This window comes from Haliaeetus leucocephalus, unplaced genomic scaffold (assembly GCF_000737465.1).
Source record: "Haliaeetus leucocephalus isolate CR32 unplaced genomic scaffold, Haliaeetus_leucocephalus-4.0 Scaffold656, whole genome shotgun sequence".
NCBI classification, from domain to species: Eukaryota; Metazoa; Chordata; class Aves; order Accipitriformes; family Accipitridae; genus Haliaeetus; species Haliaeetus leucocephalus.
Window position 1 is genome coordinate 1,019,262 of NW_010973092.1, and position 18,190 is coordinate 1,037,451.

Consider the following 18,190-nt stretch of genomic DNA (forward strand, 5'->3'; position numbering starts at 1 on the left):
GATGGGTATGAACCTCTGCCCATGTGCTCGTGCAGACCTTACGGTTCTTCTGGCAAAACAAAAATGTCACAGCCAGGTGTGTAGGTGCAATGGGGCCCTGCAAGCACGAAGATATCACCTTGCTGAAACCGCATGAAGATCAACAGAAACAATCTGTGCATACTTGACATCATCTCCCATAGCAGTCTCTGAGATTTAAGAGGGGGGAAGCCCTGGAACCTGCAGGACGCTAAATAAGTCAGAATCAAAGTGCTTTGTGTTACCAGCACTATCACTTCCCATATCTTTTTATATATATATAAAATCTCCTCCTTCCTGTACCTTTAGAAAACGAATAATTTATCTCAAATACTCTAGCTGGTATGTTCCCAGCTATGGCCAAAATAGGCTGGTTGGAGCAATTCATTTTTCCGTCACTCTCCGTGGCTCACCCGGGCCAGCAGCCCAAGCTCACCCCTGAGCCGAGCCCCCCCTGATGCCTACCTGCTCCAGGTTTTGCTGGCCCTACACCTTTGACCGCTTGCTAACGCTCGGTTCCTGGGTGCTCTCCATCCCTTGCTGCTGTGCTCATGCATTACTCGGCAACAACAGCCTGTTGCACCCCACAAGACTGACCTGTTCCCCTTCCTCGAGTTCTCGTGCCCCGGGGGGCTGTGGGCTGTGGGACCCCCGCTCCGATCAGTGCAGGACCAGCCTTTCCCACGGCTCCCCAGTCGGCACGTGGTGGGTGACACAGGACACGCAGCGCGGTTTGCTGGCTATCGTCCCGCCACCGGCTGCGGACGGGACCGACACCGAGACAGGCGTCTGTGGGAGGGAATACGCGTACCTCCTTCTGGGGTTTGCGTTTTCTCTTGAAACGCACACGGCCGGAACGGTGCTGCTCCTGTCCTCTAGCAAGCGATCCCCCGCCAGTCAAAGCACTAAACGTGGCTTGTTGGGTGGATAATTTCTTGCGTTCGCTTCTGTGCCGGACAGGACCCAGCGCCCGCTCTCCCTGCTGGCTGGGGCCAAACACTCCTGGCACGCGCGCCTGGCAAGCCTGCAGAAACCAGCCATCCTCACCAGCACGGCCACTCCGCCTGCCACCGCACTCGACCCCGGAAGAATTCCTACAGCTTTCCAACTGGGATCATCACATGTTTAACCCACTGGCACCAGAGAGCCTTGAGAAACACGACAAGAGGTGTGGGGAGGACACAGAGGGAACAAGATCGCCAAAAACAAATGGAATATTTTGCTGACAGCAACAAAGACCCACGCACTGTTCCCCGGTCTCCACTGAAATGCATTTACAGTGTCTCAAAGCAGGGGAAAAAAAGAGAAAGGGAGCAGGGGCGAGAGACAGCGAGATGGGTTTTCTACCGTTCAACCCTCAAAGACCTGAAGAAGAAACGGAACATCCACAGACTGCTAAAAAATGCTCTTTTCTGAGAAAGTGCAGTTATAAGGGGAGAGCCAGAAAATCTTTAAGCAATATATATTGATATATATATACATATATATATACACAGAGATATATATACACACATATATATATATGCACATATATATATACACATGCTTAAGGTAAACTGTCATGGCATAGCTTGTTTCTTTGAGCTGTGTACATCCCTCCAAACAAACGCACTACAAGGAGAACGCAGAAGGCATGCAGTCCACAGACACCCCCGGACACTGCCTGCTCACGTGCCATGTTCCCACCGGCGTCAGCAGCATCCGCACATGAGCGTCTCTTGTTGTCGGTATGGTTGTGCCCTTAAGGTATTCAGCTTGTGTAAGACTCAGAGTTTACAAATAAAAGCGTTTGTCATTGTGCTTCCACCACTGGAAAAATATCGTTACCCTATGACTATAAATGTTAAGGTGAAATAGGCAAATTAGGCAGTACTACAGAGATGGATTTTTTTTTTTTTGTGACCTAACAAATAATTATTATTGGGAATTATTTTCGTATCGCTTAGGATCTTGCTCTAATGGTAATAAGGTCGTGTGCTTTCCCCACCCTGAGCCTATAGGTGGTACTTCCGCAGCAGTTCGGATTGCCAGGGATGTTTCCTTTCCGGAAACCTGTCTGGGATTTTGATTTTGAGGAAATCCTGGATACATTTTTCTAGCTCCTCCTCAATGGAGAGCTTCTCCTTCACCGCTTTTTTCTTGCTGGAGTTGGACTCTCGGGAGCCGGAGGTGAGAGTCCGGAGCAGGTCGCTCTTCCTCCGGATCTCGGACTGCTGCAGCAGCTGCACCGGCCCCTTCTTGGCCGGCCGGTCCAGAGTCTGTATGTTGGGCTGGCGGGTGACGGGGCCGCAGATGACGGTCTCCTGGGGAGAGCTGGCCTCCGACTGACTGTCGCAGCTCGACGTCGACAGCTCGTTGCACGACGTGCCGCTCTCTCCCTCCTTGTCGCCTTTGCCGTTCTTGCAGCAGCAGTCGCAGTGGGACGAGGACCACCGGGAAGGCTCACCTGCAAGAGGAACAGAGAGCGCGCCGGGGTTACCGACAGCTCCGAACCCCTCGCCCGCACCCAGAAACAGGCTGCTCGCCCACCACCGGGCTCGCTGCTGCCTGCCGAGACCCACGGGAGCGGGGAGGGATGCAGCCACCCAGCGCAGCAGAAAACCTCTCGGGCATCTTTCCTGAACATCACCGTGAACCGGCAGCAAAACCTCCACCCGGTCTCAAGTGGGAGGTGATTTCCATTAACACCGGAGCTCCTTCATCTGCTCCACTTGCACGTGATGCTCAGGTCCCCTGCAGGTCTCCTGAGACACCCAATGCATGTCTGGAAGTTTTCTGAGATCCTCAGCGAGAAAGAGTCACGCGAGAACCCAGTCAGGTGTTTAACCAGAGTGAGCCACCATCGCTTCAGGAACCCTAATTGCTTTTCAGGCTTGTAAATGATTTGCTGCTACCTCCACCCACCAACCCAAGGCCAAACCCTGAGCAGATCGCACAGGGCTTTTTCTCCCTTAAGAGAAAATCCTGAAGAAGTCCACAGAAATTTTGCCTGAGGAAAGACAGAGAAAAAACAGAATGCGGACTTCAGATTTTGTCATTCCCAGTCCATTCCTCCAAGTTTCACTTGTATGTGGGGTTCCTTTGAAGCCAATAAACTCATAGGTGTGGATAGAGGTTACCAGGCAAAGGCCGAGATTACTAGTCCAAAACAGACAAACAAATGATGAATTTTTGGCTGCCAGAGGAAGGCAGCGCCCAGGAGGCAGGACATGGCAAAACTTGCTGCCCCTTCCCATCCCAGCTACCGTCTCTGCAAAACACAACAGGTCCAACAGCTTGTGTTGGCACTGATCTTCTTCCCTGGGTTTGCGCTTAATAAAGGCAAGTCCAGACAGGAGGGAATAAAACTTGTTCACATAGGAAGGGTCTGTCTGTGCTGGTGGGTGAAAGAAGTCAGGCTCTATCTGCAGCGGCTGCCGGGACCGACAGGTCTCACCTGGGAATGCCAGGCTGCTTAAATCCCATTGAACGCTCCTAGCCTCATCATTCTTCTGCCTTTAAAAGGACAGCATCAAATACGCTGCTAAATCCAAACTATCTAATTTTTTCCCTGTTTGCCATGCTCAGGTTAAAACCAAAGACCCAGGGATTCTCCAATGATCTTCTTCACACAATTACACACAACGGCAGAGTCCTACCCTTCATTAGCAACCACACATAATGAACCAGCGCAGGCAAATGCCCTGCCACGGGCTCTGCCCCAGAACAGACCGGTGTAAGCAACGTGGCACGGGCCGACGGCTCTCCCGTACAGCGGAGATGAAATTCCAACCCCACAGCAAGCTGGCTCACAGCAAACACCCCGCAGGGAGAAACGCGCCGGTGCCAGGCTCGGAGCCACCCAGCAGTGGGCTCGTCGGCAGCCGGGCTATACCAGACCCGCTCCCTCCGTCTCCTCCTGGCACGACAGGCGCAGCCCCCCGGTGCGGTCCCATCCGAGGGAGCAGGACCGCGTGGGATCACTGCTGGCACTCTGCAGCGTGAGGTGCTGCGGCAAATTAAACGGGAGAAGCGGACGGCAGAGGAATGCGTACAAAAAGCAAAATAGACAGATCCTGGGTACAGGCAGCTCATGCTGATCTCTTTCCGGATCTTACAGGTAAAATCCTGGCAGTCACAAAGAAATTCAGTGTTAGGGGTTTCAGTCTAGCCCCCAGCCGGGGGGCTGCGGGAGGCACACCAGCACGGGCAGCCCTCGCAGCAGCAGCGAGCCCACGGAGGCAGCATCCCTGCGTGACACCGCCACGGGACACGCAGACACGTGGCCCTGGAAATCACACGTTTTCCCAGCGGCATGAAACACAACAAAATAAAACAAGATGCTCCTCATGTCTAAACAAAACGTTCAGACAATAGTGCTCTCACTGCTCAGAAAAATGTTTGTTATTATTCTAGCCTGTGATCATCATGGTCTTTATACTTTCATTCGATTAAATATGACTATTTGTTCTTTTTTAAAGTAAGAAATCCAACAGCATTCAGGTAACCATTGGCTACTTATGTCAATAAACGTCTCTCCCGCAACAAAAAGGATATATGCAGCCCGTTATACAATTCAGAACTGGGTATCAGAAGGTGGTTGGCTTCCCCAGCCTCCAGGGAATAGCATTTGGGAAACTGTCTTCCATTATTGACAGCTATAGCACCCCTAATTTCTCCAGACATCTTTTCTTCTTTCAGGCTTGATAGCACAGCCAGCTTTGGCTTTAAGACAGTGCAGCCAGAGCCGCCAACCTCCATCCCGGTGGGCAGCAACTCCCCCAGCGTCCCCCCTGCCCACCCAGACCCTGACCCCTGCGGACAACTCACGGCACTTTGGAGGTAGCCTCCCCATGCACGAGGCCTTGGCCATGCACAAAACAGAGGCTTCTGGGAAACATGGACCTTCATTTGCATAACCCATCAGTGATGGGAACCCCTGAAGAGTACTTAATTTATTTCCTGATTCATGTAGCGCATGGCTTGATTTTTTTTCTTTTTCAGCTGGAGACCTGCCCAAACGCAGTAATCCGTGACAAAGAGGAAGAGCTGGCATTGATAACAACTGTTCCCTGACCAAACCACTGCAATAATCATGGATTTAAATGTCATTTGGAAGCATCCATCTTCCCACTAAAATGTAATTACCATTTCCAACTCACGCAGATTGGTAACATCATCCAGATCAAGAAAAGCATAATTTAGCTTTGCAGCTTGGGCCCAGCAATACAGCCCCTGGTCTCACCCATAAAACGGAACCGGGGGCCCCGTTGCCAGGATTGTACCCCGGCGCTTGTGGCATTTCTTACAGCGGTGCAAGGGCAGGAGAAGGGAATGGGGAGGGGGAACAGCTGGGTCAGAGCTGCAGCATTGGCCCAGTGGTTTTTGCAGCAGTGAGAGGCAACGCGTGGTGCTGGGATCGCGGTCGCGCCGGCAGCTCCTGCATGGCTGCGGGGAGGGCAACAGAGGGGGGGTGAGGCCGATGGGGAATCTCTTCTTAACGCCAAGGTCCAAGGTGACTGTTTGCTGCCACTGTTTGCTCCGGAAACAGGTCCCCATCAAAAAAATTTGGGGCAGGGTGGGAAGAAACAAACGGAAAATGTTGCTGCCAATTTCAAACCCCCAAGCTGTGGGAGCAGACACTGGACGAACGGGGTTTGCAAGCTCATGGCAGCAAATTGTTAAGAACTGAGCCACTGATAGTCGCGGCCCTGCGCTCCCTTTTCTCCATCTTTTTTGCAACCATGAACACAATGCATATAATTTACAGAAACAGGTGGAAAAACAAAAGTCAGCAAGCCCCTCCTCATCTCTTCCTTCCTCTTCCTTGTCAATGATGAAGGAGTCTTTCAGTCTGTGAGCTGTGTGGCTAAATTTAATTTATAGACTCGCTTCAAGACCCGTTCTGTATCTTGTCTGAAAAAAGTCAATAACGGCTAATTGAAATTTTTTATAATTTGCTCAGCTTTGACAAAGGCATTACGTATTGAGCCTTTGTAAAATCCTGATCATGTGCTCCTGAAAAACACATCTGTGAGCTGTATTGATTTGCAGCTCCTTACTGCAGTTGACATTACAGCTCGGTGAGGGTTTTCCTGCGTTGCAGCTACTGACTGCTCCCTGGGAGGGACTGCTCCGGAGCCTCTGCCCTTCCTAAACACAGAACGATTTAATCCAGCAAGCAACCATCAGTGCTTGAAAGGCAAAAATTAATCAGGTGGAAGGGAAGCGGTGAGGGTGTTTCTCGCTGGCCCTGTGGAAATACCGAGATGCTGAGAGGGGAGCGCCTCCTTCACGGCAATCCCGGCCGGCGGGAGGGCAGCTCCTGCTCTCCTTTTCAGCGTTTGCCTGCACTCGCCTGTAATTACTTTTTCTCTTCTCACCTGCGAAGTCAGTCATCTTCCCCAGGCTGCTTGTGTGCATTTAAGGATGACAGTGGATCCTAACGGAGGAAATACATTTGACAAGCACCACTGCTGCCACCAGCCCTTTCATGACGTGTTTTCCCTCCTCCGGACACCGGGCTCCCTCCCCATCAGGGCCCAGAGGACAGCAGGGCTGAGCTCAGTGCCGGGGATGCTCGCCTGCTCCTACGCCAGGATGATGCGCTCCCACTGCATTTGCTGCTTCCCCACCCCACGCTGAACCGAACAAAGTCTGAAAAACGGTGAAAAATGAGTTGAGAGGGAAAAGGTTACTGCTCAGGTCAGGTCCCATTCGCACACCGTGCAACCTCCTCCTACATCCTACCACTGGCCCTGAGCGTTGCAGGTTTTGGTGCCCCCCTAACAGTTTCTAAGGAAATTCATAGGGACATTCAGCTAAAGACCATCCACACCCCACAGCAGCAGGACAGCCCGTGAAACCCAAATCAAAGGGCTGCACTCACCCAGCCAAGGAACAAAACCCCAACACACACCTCAAGTCCCCAAACAGCCCAGACACTGAACATCAGACACCAAATAACAGACCACTGCAGTGGCACAGGACATTGCTATGATCACCTAATGAAACCTTGCAAACCTGAGCTGATCTTCAGCACACGCTTAGGTTGCAGACAACTCCTCACTGTTGTAACTTCATAGCTATGGGGGAGAAGAAGGGGTCCAGCCCGCCGTGCCCCTCCTGGAGGGGCCGGACCCTGCTTGAGCAGGGGGATGCACCAGCTGCCTTCAGGCACATCTCGAGTATATACTTCATTACCACAAAACAAGCCTTTTATAAGTTAATTAAGACCTAATAGATGCTAATTTCACTTAATGAATATTCACCAACGATGGGCATACCACGGGTGAGCCAGGAGGCAGAAATTCATCTATTCATGAGGCAGAACAGCAAAAAGCAGGCAAGATCTGGGTGCTGGAAACAGCCGCGGGGTTTGGAGAGGTTCCCCGGGCAGAGACCTCCTGCCAGCACCAGTGTTCAGTGAGCTGGGCTGGGCTGGCTCACTGGGAGCAGGGTTTGGCAGGGGAGATGGTGACCAGCAGCGGATGCTCTGGGTACGCAGAGCATCTCTGCAGCGGATGCAGGCAGAGATCTCCAAACACCCCTGGGAAAGGCGAGAGCCTGGCTGAGCAGCTGCCGCAGCAGCAGGGACAGCTAAAACCAGCGAGCTCCTTTTTGCAACCTGAACAACTGCTCCACTCTGCAGAAAAAGAAGGGGCAAAGGTGAACAGATTTCTTTTTGCTAAATACATTTTTGACACCTTGAAGTGGTGGGCAAGTCTGTATGCACAGTTAAACACACTCTCAGAAACCATCCGGCCAGTCTGGCTGCCAGCCTTCCGAACGCCCCTGCCCTTGCTGGCCTCAGCCCAGCATCACGGAGCCAGAACCCCAGTGGGTGTGTGGGCAGCGGGCATCGCCAGACGTGTACTTTTACTTTTAGCTACAAAATAAGCTTACGTTTTATGCCGAAAAGACCTTAATAATAATCATTACAAGAACAACATATCAGGCTAGCCAGAGCAGAATGTTAAGAAAATCTAGAGAGAGGGAAAGCTATGGAGAAAATTGAATTGCCCTTTAGCTTGTAATGAAGTAGGGGGAAAAAAATAATTTTCATTAGGCTATCTTCAGATACCAGAGAAAGAAAAAAAAGAAAGGTTCCAGTATTAAGCAATAATACATGAAAAATACATCTGTGCCAACCAGGATCAAAGTAATTACCATGCTAGGAAGTTGGCTCTGTTAGTTAAAACAGTACTGTAAAATTATCTGATCTCAAGTCAAGCAAGCTGAGCTCCACTTTGTTGCAGGTGCACAACGAAAAGTGCAGGCATAGCTGTCTAATTTACTGCTTTGCAAACTCCCTTTGCCTAATTTTAACTCAGTCAGGCATGGGCTGCGGAAGCCTCTGCTCCCCACGCGCTTTGACAAACAACTCCAGACATCGGCTCAGTAGAATGGCTTCTGTCATCTCCTCGGGAGCCAGAGGATGCCAGGGTGTTCCAGAAGCAGACTTGCCAAAACACATTTAGAAGCCTAAGTCGAAAGCCAGCTATCAGTCACACAAATTCACAGCTGAGTGAACTTATTGAAGGATACACTCATTCTGCCCACAGAGTTTCAGAGACTATGGGGTAAGGAAATACAACAACAAAATTCTAACAAGGAAAGGAAGTTGGAGATTCTGGACACATCATACAAGGCCTAATTTTATCATTTTAAGTAACTAAATTACTCTCTGTATCACATCAATTAGTTGACATCAAAGCGAGGGAAAATGATCGGTCGGTCTGACAGAGACACGTGGACCAGACTTGGGAATTGCAGATAATTGCATGTACGTTTGCAGCGCAGCCCGTTAGAAATAAAATCCTCAACACTACCATTAGGAAGGAAAAAGCCCTTTGGGAATCGGGGAGATGGGTAGCGGGTTTCAGAGCTGCGCTACCACCAGCATGGCACGCTCGGTCCTGAGCTGGTCAAAGGTAAGAAGGGGCTGATGTGCATTAGCAAGTGAGGCAGGTTGTAGCTGCATGGCCAGGTCACTTGGCAAAGAGGGATGCAAAAGAGCTCAGGATTTAGAGAAAAAAAAATCACTGCTGTTTGCCTCAGCCTGATTTTTATTTTTTTCCTAGGAATGTTAAATCAAAACATTTCAGCCACCCCCTACCAAAGGAAAATAAATACATTGTTTGGCTATTTTAAAAAAAGGTCACTTTTAAAAGATGTTTTGGAGCATGGAAGGGGGTATGGGAGGCAAAGGGCTACTGATTCAAGGCTGTGCCATGTGTCACCTCCATGTGAACCCCTCCGTATCTGGGCATAATTAGAAGCTGCTGACAGATCTCAGGTTGCATCAGAAAATGATTCTGTATTTCACTGTAATGAAATGGGCGGAGCAGTGCACTTCACACCTTCTGTGCGTACACATTACACATTATTTTGCTGGATACAATGAGTTTCCAACAGCGAGAACTGTGTGGGGTCAAGGTGACTGCTGGCAAAAGCAGTGTTCAAACTGCAAACCCTCCTGGTGAACTCAGCCTGTGTGGGAGCAGGATCGGCCACCGGTTTAGGCTTGGGGCTACCTCAACTCCTCTAGAGCACAGTCTTTGAGAGCTGTATGTGTTGTGGAGTGACCACACATAAAAGGAAATCAATAAAGCACTACTGAAAAATTGCAGATTACTGCTAACTAAAAGCAATGGCTGCAAACTGAACTGAAATCGATTAAAAAATAAGAACTATCACAGCCGCTACAAAGAAGAGCTAAGGCAAGCCGTTCGCCCCTGCTCCAGGACAGCATGGGCGCTCTTCAAGCGTTTTCCCAGCATTTTCCAGATCACTTCTAAAGGACATCTCGCCAACTATTCACTTCTTGGAATGTGATTCTTGGGGAGAAGTTAGCAGCTTTCAGCCTAGAGTCCCCACGCCAACACCCTCACAGGGCTGCTGCCGCCTGCGCCGGGGCTCAGAGCACCCGGGCCAGGCTGGGCCGTGTCCGCAGGACACCCCTCCGCCACGGGTGGAAGCGGGCTCACAAGTACCAGAGAGGATGCGTAGCCCTCGGAGACGAACCCGCGCTCCCTCCTGCTCCGCACCAGGACTGCTCCGACTTGCTGAACGGCACTGCCGCCTCGGCTGCGCACTGCCGCGGAACGCGCAGACGGGTACGGTGTCTGACGCAGAAGTACCTCTGAATTAGAGAACAGTTAGCTCTCTTACTAAATCCCGTCTCAAAAGCAAAAACGTACATCCCTAGAAGGCCAGGAGAGACGTAAACCCTACAAGCTGGGCTACTCCCTTGCACTGCATATCAGAAGCCTTTTTATTGGAGTAAAACTGCTGCCGGGGTCAATTTATTCTTTCGGGCCCCATTTTGTCATGCAATAAACATTTCTGATGGAGTCCCAGGGATAATCTAAGTGCCACAGGTGGGAGATTTCATTGAGTTTGGGTCTGGGTCAGCGGAGAACCTTTATTCACCATGGGAAGCCATCAGCTTTTGGTGCGCGGGGGACACACTTCTGGTGGGCTTGTGGGGATTTGCAGAGTTCCCAGCCGTGCAAACCTGCCTGGTTGCATTCCCATGCAGGGCACAGGTCTCCTCACCCGGTTTTGGGAGCTGTAAGGGTGACAGACAGAGCAGACAGGAAAAAAAGAAATATTTCTCTGTGTTTTGCAGTGAGAGGGAAGCATCTGCAGCAGTATCAACCCACGCAGGACCCACGGCTGAGCAAGGATGGGTGCTAAGTCCCAAGACTGGCCACCATTCCAGCAGCAAATCGAACATCGCACTGATTTAACCACAGAATTCATTAATTAATGTCTAAATGCTTTGAGATTCTTAGATAAAAGGGGCTAATTAATTCTGGCCTGGCTTTCCTGCTTTTCTCCCTGATCTCAGCACATTTCTCTCCCAGTGCCCTAATTATAATTATTATTATTAGAAGCTTCTGAAGAAGCAGCAAAGCGTCTGATGTATAATTGACACACAAACCACCAGCCATCGAGTTTTTCTCTTCTCCTCTCCCTCTTTCACGACAAACACGCTGCAAGCGGGGAACGGGAAATCCCCACAAGAGGGATGGCTGGTGTGCAGAAAACTAGGAAGGAGAGAGAAGTTATGATATAAAATAAAATTAGCACAGAGACCTTCAAACCAAAATCAATGAAGAGTTTTTATTGTGAGAAATGGCATATAGACCCTAACCCTAGCCATCATTAAGTCCATCTCAGACACGACGGTGTTTGAATTTGGTAGTGCTAAGCCTGGGACAAAAAGCCCAATGGAGACAGACCTGGGTTTTGCAGGGCAGCGCTTCCCCCTCCTCCCTGTCCCTCTGCAAACCCCCCAAGCCAGCGGCGATGCTCCGATTGTGGGGGTTCGCAGAAGCACTCTGAGGCATCTAAAACTGCCCCAAACCCCACTGTTGCAGCAGGCTGGGACATCTCCCCCTCCCCGACTTCTACGAACTTCAAGAATTAGGTTTTTGCATTAGTTCACGCAGAAAAAGGCTAACAGAAAATTTAATAGTATTCAAATTTAAATGCTATCTATAAGTAACTTCCAACCAAGTGCTGTTTTACCATGTAGCTGCACCCACTTCTGGGACCGGCACCAGTCTCAGCCTCCACCTGTCCCAGGTGATCACCCCCAGATTTAATCCCGCTAACAAATTATCCAGCTGCTGCACTGGAAAGAAATTGTCACCCCTTGCTCTCCAAGCCCACCTGGAAATACAGAGGGAGCATAATCGAATGTGTGAAACCTCTGACAGACCCCAGGAGAAAGGGTTGAACATTTCTTAGGCATTTTTTCACGGATAAATGCTGTTGTCTTGAAATTGAGCATGGTGATTTTGATGACATTTGCACTGGGAAAGTGCTTAGCTAGATCACTTCAACACCTCCTTTCATTTTGACATCTATATTATAATATTAATTTTAATATCACACTACATATAGTAATTTTCTGTTATAATGCTTCAGTTACAAAAATGCAATGTTGTGATATTTCAGAATTAATGTTGCAAATTACTATTCTACAAGAAATTTAAAAAATTTGATTTTTTTTTTTTCCTACTGAATTTGGAATGAAAGTACATGGTGGTGTGTGAGAACATGCAATGGGATGGAGACTGCTTTCTCATGTAGCCCTGACCTTACAGGCAGAACAGTTCATCGTTCTCAGGATAATATTCCTTTTATTCAGCTTCTACAGTTTTCACAACCCTTCTTCTTGAGGTTTGGGGGGTTTTTTTGGTTTGGGGGTTTTGGGGGGTTATCTGCCTTGTTTTTCCCAGCAGAAGAGGGATGGTTGAACCTGTCTTATAAAAAAATGAATGGCAGGCTTGTTGCTACAGATATCGAGACAGCGATGAATTACTCATCAAAAGGCTTGACTGAGTTTTCTTGCTCAGAAAAAGGCACCTCACCAGCAGCACGGCAGGAGGGAGGCATGCTGCTGGGTGGTTTGCCCGCTCAGACCGTGCAGCTCCATCAGCCGCCTCCACAGAGAGGCTGCTCCCGGGGACGGGCATCGCACCAGCCCCAGCAGCGTCTTTTGGGAGACACGGCTGGGGATGGGCAATGTCTTCAGGCAGGGCATGGAGGTTACGCACCAGATGCTTTCTGAGGCAGGCAGAGGTATTTTCAGCATCCAGACATTCATTACCTCTATGTGTGTGGGCTGTACCAACCTCTCAGTCTGTGATCATCCTAATTTGAGCCATTTTCCCATCCTACTGTTCTCAATCCAATCTTGTCCATTTATGTTGTCCTTTCACCTTTTATTCTCCTTACTGCTTCTTCGGCTTTAGGGTTTTGTTGTTGGTTTTGGTTTTTTTATTTCTATTTCACATTCCTTTTCTTCTTCCTCGTCCCCGTGACTTTAACCACTCAACTGTTCTGGTTTTTGCTGTCTCTTCCACACTTTATCTCTTCTGCTGGGGCTACTTGCAGCAACCGATCCCCATTATGCGCAGTAATTAGCAACACTGCCCAGGTAGGCAGGACCATCAGCAGGTGGGAACAGGGTAGCCCCTGCCCTGAGCCAGGCAGCCTCCGGGGCCACCCCCTGGCCAGCTCCCCGTCACCTCCATCCCTCGGGGGTCCCATCACCTGAGCGCTTGAGGGGCCGGTGCCCTCACCTCCACGCTCACCTTTGTTTCCAACTTTGTGAAGCAAGGATTCTCCTTTCAACACCAAAAAAATGAAGCGTGGAAGTTTTTAAAAATATCACACATTACTCATATGGTAAATAAAAAATTGATTGCCTCTAGGTCTGAAGATAAGGTAATGTCGGTAAAGTGACAATTTGATTTAGATCACTCGTTCATGCACGCGCAAAGCCTCAAACAGTTTTTGCATCCATGCATGAATTAAAGGTGTTGTGATTGATGAGAGACCACGGTCTAATTGGTGTTTTAATAAATACATTCTGACTTGGTAATCAAGCTAGATTTATCAGCAGAAAATGTCCCTGTCTAAATAAAATTACGAAGGTAAAGCTTAGGAACAATGACAAATGCCATGCAAGTAATTGGCTCTGGGATCAGTGTTGGCAGCAGGATGGACATGCGGTAGATTTATTTGCATTTAGGATCAAGTATCTTCAGTAAAATTTCAGCAAGCAAACAAAACCAGGGAAGGACTTGACAGTAATGTTATTGGTTTGAACTCTCCCATATGTTCAAAGACAGCAGCGAAGGGGGAGGAAGGGAATCAGCAGAGACAACGGCTGCTGCCAGGCACAGTTAGTAAGCTAACACAATTTTTTACCCTTCTGGGAGCAGCTGCGGACACCTGGGTGCTGCCGTGGCCAGGACTTGAGCTGCTCTCCACAGATACCTGGTTCTTTCCTAGTCCATTCTACTAATTTAAATTTTCTATTTTAAAGGTTTTTTTCCATTTAAACCTTCTGAACTTGCCAACCCAGTGTAGAAACCAGAATTGTGCGCCCATGGTCTCTGTGTCTGGGGAGGTCTATGATTCGTGGAAGAGAATCTCAGCCAGTCCCTCGCCAGCACATACACTCTTATCAGGAGTCTCCCAGCACTTTGTCATTTTACCAGCACTCCTGCAATCTTTCCTAAAACACTCAATTCTGGAAAGGAACTTCTGTAAGAGTATCAAATTTGTTTGAAAATAAAAATAAGTTCCCCAAATGGTGGAGAAAATATGAGACCTGGTGTTAAAATACCAGAAGGCATATTAAATGAGCCAAGATATTTATGTATGAGTCTTTCTCAAAGTAACACGTGATGAAGTTAAAATTCTGAGTGGAAAGAGAAGCACAAAGTGTGAGCAGCAGTATGGCAAGAAACAGAAAGTGTTTAGAGAAACTGGTCAACCCTGGTCATTGACATTGTCAGACTGTTTCTGAAAGTTGTGATGTACCCCAAGTCGTACAGACTCCTCCTTGCACTTCCTAACAAAAGCCTTTTTATCACAGGAAAACTGCTTCCGTGGTCAATTTATTCTTTCAGCCATCACTTTGCTGTGCAATAAACGTTTTTGACTCTACCTGGAGTCCCCCGTGCTGGCCTGCCTGGAGACACAGACTGTACCTGGGCTACTAAGCACTTGTCTAGACCAGCGAATACGTCCTGGGAGGACTCTTCAGCTTCAGGCGTCCCCGACGTGGGCGAGCAGACGGAGACGGCGGCCGTCCCCACTGCAGGAGCAGCCTGGCCTTACCAGGGCATCAGCATCCTTCCCGGGGAACGTGGTGGCCGCTCCGCTCTGCTCCCTCCGAGCAGCAAAACACGTGGTGAAGACTCAGCCCAGAGAGTGACTCATGCAGGCTTCTCGGCAGGCTCTGACGAAGCCCATGCAGCTCTTCAACGGAGGTCGGAGGGTGGCAGGAGACCCTGCAGTTCAGTACGTGCGACCCTTGAGTGAGTTATTTCTGTGTTCAGGAAAACTCTGTCTGTCTCTTACTATGAAGATATGTGGTGATACCTCAGCAAATGTCTCCATCATTAATTCAGGTCATCTGTCAACTTTTAATTGTTTCTGATTGTGGTCTCTTCAAATCAATCCTTTTTTTAAACCTCTTTATCTGCCTAACCATAGCTGTCTGCTTAACCAAATCTTTCTCTGGTAGCACTGTAGAAATCATTCAGGCTCACACAACCCAGATTTATCTGCCTTTCTACCTCTTAGTTCTCATCCAGTAAGTAAAATCGTTGGCCAGACCAAAGTAAGAGCATAGCTGAGCAATACTCTTTCAATTCTCACCTGTATTTTTCATTGACAGTTTAGCAAGCATTTAGCCTGAAGAAGAAAAGTAAAATGAATAGCCTGGTTTGCAGGAAGAGCTGAAGAGGTCTGACTGTTCAGCATTTCCAATGTAAGAAGTAATTCAAGTTGTAATTCAGTGCTGCTGGCTTCCTTGCTTTGTACTCCCCTTTCCAAATACTGTGATTAGAAACAATATTTGACCATCAGGACTGTGGCATTTAAGTATATCTTCCTCTGGGAAAATTACGTTGATATGAAAAACTGACGCAGAAGTTTTCTTCTGCCAATACCATTTGCTCTTTCTGTCCTTCTGTCAAACATCTCTAGCTCGGTTAAGTTTGGTGCACAGAGAAATTAGCTGCCACTGCCAGCATCTTCATTCTTCAAGTCCAGCCTTACCCTCTCAAATTTAAGACTTTTCTGTATCTTTTTTTGATTTAGTATTCCTGTATTAATACCTTATCTTAATACAATCTTTCCTTTTACCTTTTGTTACTTTAAATTTATGCTCGAGAACTTGAAAGTGAAGTTTGATTTAATTAAGCCAGCCCACGTTAAAGAGTGAGGACTTTCCTTGTCTACTCTGAACAATCTCCTGGAGTTAACCATGGCACGAGCCAAGACCTGCACCGCCTTTCTGTTAGGAAAAGACATGAAACCTTCTGGTAGGACATTAAATCAATCAGACAGAAACCAGGGAAGTAATGCAGGTGGATCATGGGTTGAACCCCCACAGTTGTTTAACACTGACATATACCTGATGGTTATTAAGAAAGAAACTCCAATCATCCATCAGTTAAAACACAGGTAAAACCAAATTAATCTGAATAATCAAAAAATACATCCCCTCCCAGTGTCCTAATTTTAGAATTGCCCGCATGAGCATTACTGCAGACTCCTCAGCAGCTAAAGCAAAGAAATTCAGAACTAGGTAAGTGCCAACAAAGCATTAACACCTCAATGCAAAGCCGGGGCAGTTTCCCCAGTGCAGCTATGCCACCCTTGGCACTGAGCCGGGGCAGGAGCTCACCCCAACACTTTGTATGCGTGACTGCACACAGCTCTGATCTAGTATGAAAGACCTTGAGATACATACATACATATATACATATTTGCACACATATATGTAAAAAACACAGTTTACATTCAAACCTAAGCCCTGTTTTGGACACCTGTTTTAATCAGCAAAGCCAAAGTGTGTATTAGTCCTGCTTCTTGAAGATAGATATTGCTGACTGATGGTTATGATAATATGGGAGCCACAATTTTTGAATTTTTGAAAATTAGAACTCATGAACTCAAAAATGCTCTGGAGATATGAAGCTATCATGTCAGCCTATGTTGTTCCAATTAATTGCAATCAATTGCTAATTGAGAACTATTTTAAGACTGTCATTACTCTGAACATAATGTAGAATAATTTGTGTGTTCTCCTTTACCCCCACCACAAATGACATCGGTGCAAAGAAATCTCAGGAAACAGAGTAAAAAAGAGTAACAGGAGCCTGATTCCTGATTTCCTTTTGCCTCTTTGGCAGGTACAGTAAAATTAGGAGCTGTAGATTTAAAAAACATGAGCGACAAGGACTGAGACAGGGAATCTCAGTTACTTGTTGGGGCTCCACCTCTAAAACTTTTCAAAATGGCAGCTCTGATATTACTGAGTAAATGCATTTGCTTACTCCCTGGATTTCCAGACAGTACAAATGTCTCATTTGTCGAAACTAACGTCTTCAAAGAACATTATACCTCAAATCTAAGCAATAATGGTGAAAGAGTGTCAAAGGCGGAAGGCAAAGTGGAGCCTGGTTTGTGTATTTTGGTATGGGAATAGGTTGTCCAAAGATGTATCACAGACTCTGGAGAGGAATCGGAAAATCTGATTTTACAGGCAGAAGAAAGGCAAGCTTAAAACACACCTAAATTAATAGGTTTGCAATGGCACCACTTGCACAGGACCTGGCAGCCTCCAGAGCTGCCGAGATGAAGGCAGTGCCCGCCGGGGTGCAAGGCGGGGAGGAGGACGGTGCTGCGCAGCAGGGATGCGGGCAGAAGGGGAGACATGCGCCCATCACCCCGGAGAGGCAAGGCTTCCTCCCCTTGTCCATACCGGGCACAAGAAAGGCACATTTCGGGGCAACTGCCATTGGCAACAAACATGTTATTAACCAGTTAGTGATTTCCAATTATAAAGGTGAAACAAAGTGTGGGAGCTGAGAGACACTCGGGTTTAACGATGGCAGCGGGAGAGGTGTGCCTACAAGTAAGTGCACGATGCTCCAGAGCTGAAACCAAGAGGCACAACGGAGTGCGCTCCCAGCAGCCCCTTCCAAAGCCACCGCCTTGAAATCTACACTCACGCTTCATACGTCAATATGTTCAGAATTCAAAAACAAGTGCATATACTCACAGGGAAAGGAAGCACCATTTGGAATTGGTTTACTGGGCAGCACAGTGGTTTGGTTTGTGTCCTTAGCTTGACTGGCTTTACAACGAAGGCCCCCAAATCCTGACAGAGTTATTTTGACATAAAAATCAGATGACCTAAATAGCTGTACAGCATTCAACAACAGGCTGGATGCTTACTGCAAAAGCTGGTGGAGCAGGCAAATCCAGCAGGGATATAATTCTCAGAGGCAAGAGGCATTTATGAGTAAGACCAGCGTGCTCAAAGACAGCAAGTCTGTCATTCAGCATCTACATTCAGACACGCACCAGCTTGACAAGCTATTTCGTGATGTCAAGTAGAAAAATCCCCAGGCAAAGAGATAACTAATTCTTAAATGAGGAGTTTCTGCTAACAGTGCTGGTTTCAACCAACCAGTAACGGGGTTTTTTGTAATCAATCTACAGTTCTGCTGTCTTTTCATTGCATTTTATTATGCTTATAGTTGGAGCAAACTCAGCTCTCCTTTTAAAGACCCAAGTTAAACTTTTTTCACCTGATTATTTAATCACATACTCTCTTCCCTTTCATTTTCCACCTGGTCCTTGTATA

General features: G+C 47.9%; 1 protein-coding gene across 1 annotated transcript in view; it reads right to left on the reverse strand.

Moving 5' to 3' along the window:
* Positions 1-2,012: 2,012 nt before the first annotated feature.
* Positions 2,013-18,190, reverse strand: part of KCTD16 (potassium channel tetramerization domain containing 16) — a 78,776-nt gene continuing 62,598 nt past the window's right edge. The window contains exon 2 of the mRNA XM_010578787.1: positions 2,013-2,464. Coding sequence (XP_010577089.1) covers positions 2,013-2,464 — 452 coding nt within the window. The remainder of the gene's footprint in view (positions 2,465-18,190) is intronic.